The 8,304-nt window shown below is 40.2% G+C and overlaps 1 protein-coding gene across 1 annotated transcript; it reads left to right on the forward strand.

Annotated features, from left to right (window-relative positions):
* The first annotated feature begins 4,783 nt into the window (after window positions 1-4,783).
* On the forward strand, window positions 4,784-5,848 carry LOC117796785 (olfactory receptor 4B1-like). Its single transcript, XM_034646256.1, has 2 exons — window positions 4,784-4,931; window positions 5,058-5,848. Exons 1-2 carry the CDS (start codon window positions 4,784-4,786, stop codon window positions 5,846-5,848), a joined length of 939 nt encoding a protein of 312 aa, XP_034502147.1.
* Window positions 5,849-8,304: the final 2,456 nt, after the last annotated feature.

The following is an 8,304-nucleotide window of genomic DNA, read 5'->3' on the forward strand; positions in this document are numbered from 1 at the left end:
TCTCTCTTAGGATTGCCTCTGGGTGTTGTCTGCATTCTGTCATTCTGCGCTGGTCCAGAGTCCAGCAGGTCACCTGATGTGGAGTCTGCAGGCTCACATGCTGATTTAGGCTTTGACATGCTCATCACATTTTCTTTCCACGCCCCTTGGTGAGGCAGCATTGTGGGGAGAGAGGAGGTATTTCTTACCAGCTCTGTGGGAGAGATGGTGGGAATGGCTTGTGGTAGGTAGCAGAGAGAGGAATAAATGCAGAAAAGACAGAGATGATAGGAAAGAAACATGTGGTTTTCATAGAAGAAGGCTATCAGTTACTCCTTCTCTTAGGGATGAAGGCTGGAAAAACTGGATCCTCCTATAAGATGCCTTTCTTATCTCTGAATGATCCCATATTGGTCCTAGGATATTTCCCTTAATTTCTCTAGTGGATCATAAAAAGATTGAGTTCATGCTCATATAACAAATATTTATCATAAGACTCATAGAGAACGATCTAGTGGTTGCCAGAGGGGAGAGTGTTGGGGGACTGGGTGAAAATAGTTAAGGAGATTAAAAGATACAAACTTATGGTTATAAAATAAATAAGGTATGGGGATGCAATATACAGCACAAGGAATATAATTAATAGTATATGTTTGTATGGTGACAGATGGTAGCTAGATTTATCATGGTGATCCCATTATAATATAAACAAATGGTAAATCACTGTTATACACCTGAAACTAATATTGTATGTCAACTTCGCTTTAATAAAAAAGAAATATTTGTCAGAAAATAAATATACTTTGAACTTCTAACAGAAGAACATATTTAATTTTAACTATCACTTACCTGTTATGTACTTAGAGAGTGTATAGGGCAGTGGTCAAAAAGCACAGGATCTGAGGTTGCTGAGATTGAAATCTTGACTCCACTGCTGTGTGACTTTAGGCCAGTTAATTCACTTAATAACTGTGCTTGTTTTTCCTCAACTGTCAAAAAGGGATAATAGTATAACCCACATCACAGGTTTGTTCTGAGAACTGAATGAATTAATGTATATGGAGCTCTTATAAAGTGCGTGGCACTTGGTACTGTTGAAATATTAGCAATCATTATTAACCAAAATGTAACTAATAATACAAATTTAAGAAATGCATTGAGAGATAATTTTGAATACTATATTTCTTAGTAGAAGATATAGTTACAGGGCCACAATTATAAAGAATCTATTAATTGCTAAAAAAGAAGTATGTCAAGTTACTAGAAGAGCACAGAGCAAGGGATACATTATTCTTATTAGAGTGAGGTTCTTCTTGCAATTAGAAGGGAGGAATACTAAACACACAGAAGGGAGAAAGGGCATCTTTGTTTTGGAAGTAACTGTAAACAGTCATTTGGGAATGACAATAAAGATGCAAAGGTAGGCAATGGCCAGTTCAAGAAGGACCTGGAATTCATGCCAAAAATATTGGAATTTGTGCTGTGGGTAATGGGGAGGTGTTGGTAGATTTTAGGGTAGAGGTATGATTTGATAGGCATTTAAGGAAAATCACCAACATATTTCCAATGCTTAGGGAAGAGAAGATTCAGATGGGTTGGAGTATTAAAGGCAAGGTTCACTGAACACACAAGACTGGAACTGGCTTTGAAGGTGGGTAGTGTTGGAAGGACAGGGAGAGGGCATTTCTGGCTAAGTGAGGCTTTGTGATGGGAAAGAGCAGGTTGGGCTGTGGGACGGAGAGAGGACATGAGCAAAGGTGAGTCAAAGCTTAGTGGTTAAGAGTGTGATTACTGAGGTGACTCAGTCTGTGAAAATCTTTAAAAGTGAGTCTGAGGAGTTCAGGAGTCCCTCCTGCCCCCGGCTGTTCCCATGCTGGGGAGGATCTGAGGAAAGAAGGGTCTAGAACACGATTTTCTGGCTGCAGTGTGTGGGGTGGATGGCAGGAGCATCTGGAGAGGAAGAGGCATTGGTAATTTAGGCATCTGCTGGTAGCATGTGAGAAGGGGTGGCAGGAAGAATGGAGAGAAAGGGCACACATGGGGTGGGTGGTTTAATGAGAAATTCATGACGTGTGGTGATAACTGATGCGGGCATGAAGGGGAAGTATGGATCAGTTGTGATATCAGAATGACAGCCTGGGCACCTTGGAGGATTAGGATGTCATCAGAGTATCTTCCAAGTCATACTTGCCTCTAGGTCTCCTTTTTTCCCATAGCTTAGTCTCATCAGCTGCAACCCTAATCTGTCCAAATGCTTTTCTTGGGCTCATGAGTGAGGATGTGATGAAAGATGATTCTCGAGGAGTCTCACAATCTTGTCTTCTAACCATTCATTCACTTCATGTTCCAAGATGCTGAGATGGTGTTATATTCCTGAGGATTCTGGGTGCTTAGTGCCCACAGCACTGCCCCTATTGGCAAGAACCCTGAACTGGTGAATTAAGCACTGCTGATTGTGCTTAGCATGGGTATTGGTGTAATTTCTCTGCTGTACTTCCATTTCTGGAAACTAGCTCTTGGATGGGCAGCTTCTTTTTGTTTTGATAGATGGCTGATCTCCTCCCACCCTCTTTCCCCCTTCAGAAGACCTTTAGAATAATTATGTAAATTACAGAAGAAAAATCCTGTTGGATTTGATTGAAGTTGCATAAATTTGTAGACAAATTTAGGGAGAGTCAAAATCTTTATGTGGACTTTTATTGCTTAAACATGAGTTTATAAAAATTATTTTTGGTGGATATGTTTTTTTCTTTTATACATGAATTTTTTTTGTATTCCCTTAAGTTTTATGGTTTTCTCTGCAAAAGTACATGACAATTGTAAAGGGAATATTTTTCAGTAGTGTTTTCTAACTAGTAATTGTATTTTGAACTTTCTTACTATTGCTATGGTTTTCAGTTTTTTAAAAAATTTTTTCTCCTAGGTTCATGTCTTAGGAGGTTTTGCTTTCAAGAAACAGAAACCCATCAAACTAGTTTAAGCAAAGAGGAGAATTTAATTGAGAAATAAGGGGCATTCTCTAGTATCCAAGTACAGAAAGGACTGAATCAGAGATTGAAAGTCAAGGATCAAGGATACTTTCTGCATCTCTGAAATGCCATGGTCTTTTTTTCTACTGTTTTCTTGTTCTGAATACAGGTTTCTCAATGTTTTCAGGTCAATGACTTTATTTAATCTTAAACATTTTTCTTTGATAAAAATTATACCTACTTGATATTTACAACTTGACTTTCTGATATACATAATGAAATGATTACTACAGTTAAGCTAATTAACCTATTCATCTCCTCATTTACTTTTTTTTTTTTTTGGATGAGTACTCTTGTATCTGTTCCCAGGAAATTTCACACTTTATTATGTGTCCTTACCTGATGATTTCTGACATACACTGCTTTCTTTCCATCTGTTTATTTGTTAAATATCACTGACATTTGTCTTTTCTTCCTTTTTTAAAAAAGATTTTATTTATTTGAGAAAGAGAGAACATGAGCAGAGGAAAGGGGCAGAGGGAGAGGGAGAAGCAGACTCACTGCTGAGCAAGGAGCGTGATGTGGGGCTTGATCCCAGGGCCCTGGGATCATGACCTGACCTAAAGGCAGACGCTTAACTGACTGAGCCACCCAGGTGCCCTCCTCCCCACTTTTAAAAAGATTTTATTTATTTGAGAGAGAGAAAGAGAGAGAGATCTTTATTTTTTCTGGATTTAGTTCCTTGCTGGTCAGATACACCTTTACTTTTTCAAAAGAGCATTTCTTGAAAATTTCAGAGAAAAAGGGAAATGCAATGAGGATAAATTTAATAGCAGAGAATCAAGATGTTCATATTATTTTTTTCTTATTTCTCATGGCTCATATGTGGTAAAAAAAAATCTGAAGCTGGCACCTTAATCTAGAGAATATTGTTTCACATCATAGGACATTGTTAGCATGAGTGTGTATTGTGATCTGTGCATCTTCTGTATGGTCTGAAGTGTGTATAAATGTAGAAGAGATGTTCAGTAATGATCTGTTCCAGGGGATAACTCTTGTTATAATATACTTGGCTGATGACTACCAACCTGGAACCAGAGCAGGCAGGCTGGCCAGCCTTAACAATGCTCTCAGAGGACAAGCTCTGAGTTCAGGATTTCCAGTAGTTTGGTTAGTGGGGTAAGAGATGGGAAAGTAGTAGTGAAATGATGGAGACAAACTAAGTTGAATCCTTTCTGGAGGATTTGAGCACTTGTCATTCAAACGTGGTTATTGATGCTGCAGATTGGTGAAAGAATCTGACCTGAGTTGAAGACTGGTATAACTGAGTGAAGAAAACTGTACTCAGGACCTTTTGGAAAGGGAAGAATTATCAGTGGGGAGATGTTTCCCGAGACAGAGACGAAGGAAACAAGGAATTTGCGAGTACAAGTGTGTCATGGGGATTCCCCAATAGAAGAGAAATGCAGTGAAGAGGGTAAAGGTGTAGGCAGTGAAACTAAATAGCTCCTCAAATTCAAATCATCTGGTAAATTAGAAACTGGCCGAAGTCAGAAAGCCTGGTTCTGAGGCCCAGAATTCACCACTTTCTGTGTGATCCTGGGTGAATTGCCATCTCCCTGAGCCTTTATTTTCTCATATACAAACTTGTTAGATTGCTAATATTTAATGCTGAATGAGTACATATGGGCTAAATGAATGAGTTGGTGGTTAGTGTATTGTAAAGTGGGTTACACTGTCTAACATGCTATAAATGAGGTGAATTGGTTACAATTAATGTTTGTTTTATTGCAGGTCTCTTATGACCTTGTGTCCAGAACACCTGATTGGATTCCATGGCGAATACAAATAACGTGACTGAGTTAATTATCGTCGGTCTTTTCCAGGATCCAGAGGGGCAGAGAGTGTGCTTTGTGGTGTTTCTTCTCATGTACCTGGCCACAGTGGTGGGCAATGGCCTCATTGTGCTGACAGTCAATGTCAGTAAGAGTCTGCATTCCCNAATCGTCGGTCTTTTCCAGGATCCAGAGGGGCAGAGAGTGTGCTTCGTGGTGTCTCTTCTCGTGTATCTGGCCACAGTGGTGGGCAATGGCCTCATTGTGCTGACAGTCAATGTCAGTAAGAGTCTGCATTCCCCCATGTACTTCTTCCTTAGCTACCTGTCCCTGGTGGAGATCACTTACTCCTCTACTGTTGTCCCTAAGTTCATCACAGACTTACTTGCCAAGATTAAAACCATTTCCCTGGAGGGCTGTGTGGCTCAGATATTCTTCTTCCATTTCTTTGGGGTCACTGAGATCTTCCTGCTCACGGTAATGGCCTATGACCGCTATGTGGCCATCTGCAAACCCCTTCACTATACAACCATCATGAACCGGTCTATGTGTCACCTTCTGGTGTCTGGCTCCTGGCTCGGGGGCTTTTTTCATTCCATGGTTCAGATTATTATCACTCTCCAGTTGTCTTTCTGTGGTCCCAATGTGATTGACCACTACTTTTGTGACCTCCATCCCTTATTCAAGCTTGCCTGCACTGACACGTCTGTGGAGGGGGTTATTGTGTTAGCCAACAGTGGATTATTTTCTATCTTCTCCTTCCTCCTCCTGGTGTCCTCCTATATTGTCATCCTGTTCAACTTGAGGAATCATTCTGCAGAGGGGAGGCGCAAAGCCCTCTCCACCTGTGCCTCTCACATCATGGTGGTTCTCTTGTTCTTTGGACCTGCCATCTTCCTCTACATGCGGCCTCCATCCACGTTCACTGAGGACAAACTGGTGGCCGTGTTCTACACGGTTGTCACCCCCATGCTGAACCCCATTATCTATACACTCAGAAACGCAGAGGTGAAAAATGCCATGAGGAAGTTGTGGGGGAAGAAAGTGAACTCAGGGATGGAATAAACATGAAAACACACAAAAAAATGATCATGTATAGGGTGGCCAAATATGCATTCTGATTTTAGTCAACTATGAGGAATTGGGGAAAAGTTAACCTGTTCCTATTTTTCTGTTGTGTTTAGATCAGCCCCTTATATTCCCTTGTACTAATCATGGCTGCACTAATTCGTTGATATCTGTATTTTGGAGCATGTTTTGGAGAAGATCACCTAGACTGGAATTCCCACCCTGTCATCTTCTACTTGCGCAACCTTGGGTTTATTCACTTTGCCTCTTGGTGTTAGCATGCCATGGTGTGTGGAAAGTCTGTGGCACTTGGAGACAGAAGTTTATGTTTTGCTTTGTCCTTGTCTTCCAGTGTTGTGGGGTCTTGTGGGGGTCCCAGGAAGGCTTTAATACTTCATTTGGTACCCCTACCCTATTAACCTGATTCTTTTTTTTTTATAAGATTTTATTTATTTATTTGGCAGAGATAGAGGCAGCCAGCGAGAGAGGGAACACAAGCAGGGGGAGTGGGAGAGGAAGAAGCAGGCTCATAGCAGAGGAGCCTGATGTGGGGCTCCATCCCATAACGCCGGGATCACGCCCTGAGCCGAAGGCAGATGCTTAACCGCTGTGCCACCCAGGCGCCCCCCTATTAACCTGATTCTAATACCTGAAATTCCACAGTAGGAGCTTTATTTCATAGGCATAGGATATTGTTAGAATGGAAATGTCTCTTGGATGTGAAATACAATGAAGCTATTATTAATCATTAATTTGGACAATTTTAGAACATTTTCCTTCTAGACAGTTGCTATCTGGTCACTAGCGTATTGTTTAACCATATCTAGCTCATTGCCTGCTTTTGTATGGCTTACAAACCAACATGGTTTTTATACTTGAAAAATAAAAGTAGAAATGATTACTGGGTGTTCTATGAAACTGATAAATTATTGAACACTACATCTGAAACTAATGATGTACTATAAGTTGGCTAATTGAATTTAAATAAAAAAAGCAAAGTAGAATAATATTTGTTGATACATCAAAGTTATGTGACTGTAAAACTTTAGTGTCCATAAATAGGTGTTTTATTTCTTCTTGTATCTATGCCCTTTCCCATGTAATTTAGAAGTTCATTCCACTACACATGGAATATACTTCTCCATCCCTTGACTTTGGCTTCACTCATATGACTAGCTCTGGCTAAGAGAATGTGTATGGATATGAGTGTGCCAGTTAGAGGCTAAAATTAAGGGGCCTTATGTGTCTCTTGCCTCTTGTGTTCCTGTCACCATCACGAGATGCTGGGGAAGAGCTGCTCCACAGCCTGGGCTGCAGAATGACACACATGGAGCAGAACTTCTGCTGACCCACTGAATTGCAGCCAGAGACGGAGCTGCCCCAGCCAACCTGCAGACATACTGCACTAATGTGAGAATAAATGCTCATTGTTGCACACTACTAAGGATTTGTGGTTAATTGGTTCCAGCACAAACTCACTAGAGGTGAATGGCAAATACACATGTCAAAGAAGAGGAGAAAAGTCATGCTTACCTCACATTCTTTATTTTGTTGAGCATGGGCATTGACATCCTTCCCTGTTACCTTGAAGGTTGTACTCTTGATTAGAACTATCTGGAATAGTGTCTGAAAATATTTCCAGTTTGACATATCTCAATTTCTCTTTTCTGTTTTATGGATTTGTAGATCTGGATTCATTGATAGTTGATTTTCTATATGGTTTACGATATAGNCCTGCTTTTGTATGGCTTACAAACCAACATGGTTTTTATACTTGAAAAATAAAAGTAGAAATGATTACTGGGTGTTCTATGAAACTGATAAATTATTGAACACTACATCTGAAACTAATGATGTACTATAAGTTGGCTAATTGAATTTAAATAAAAAAAGCAAAGTAGAATAATATTTGTTGATACATCAAAGTTATGTGACTGTAAAACTTTAGTGTCCATAAATAGGTGTTTTATTTCTTCTTGTATCTATGCCCTTTCCCNGCAAAGTAGAATAATATTTGTTGATACATCAAAGTTATGTGACTGTAAAACTTTAGTGTCCATAAATAGGTGTTTTATTTCTTCTTGTATCTATGCCCTTTCCCATGTAATTTAGAAGTTCATTCCACTACACATGGAATATACTTCTCCATCCCTTGACTTTGGCTTCACTCATATGACTAGCTCTGGCTAAGAGAATGTGTATGGATATGAGTGTGCCAGTTAGAGGCTAAACTTAAGGGGCCTTATGTGTCTCTTGCCTCTTGTGTTCCTGTCACCATCACGAGATGCTGGGGAAGAGCTGCTCCACAGCCTGGGCTGCAGAATGACACACATGGAGCAGAACTTCTGCTGACCCACTGAATTGCAGCCAGAGACGGAGCTGCCCCAGCCAACCTGCAGACATACTGCACTAATGTGAGAATAAATGCTCATTGTTGCACACTACTAAGGATT

The sequence above is a fragment of the Ailuropoda melanoleuca genome, chromosome 16 (genome assembly GCF_002007445.2).
Source record: "Ailuropoda melanoleuca isolate Jingjing chromosome 16, ASM200744v2, whole genome shotgun sequence".
In the NCBI taxonomy this organism is placed as follows: Eukaryota; Metazoa; Chordata; class Mammalia; order Carnivora; family Ursidae; genus Ailuropoda; species Ailuropoda melanoleuca.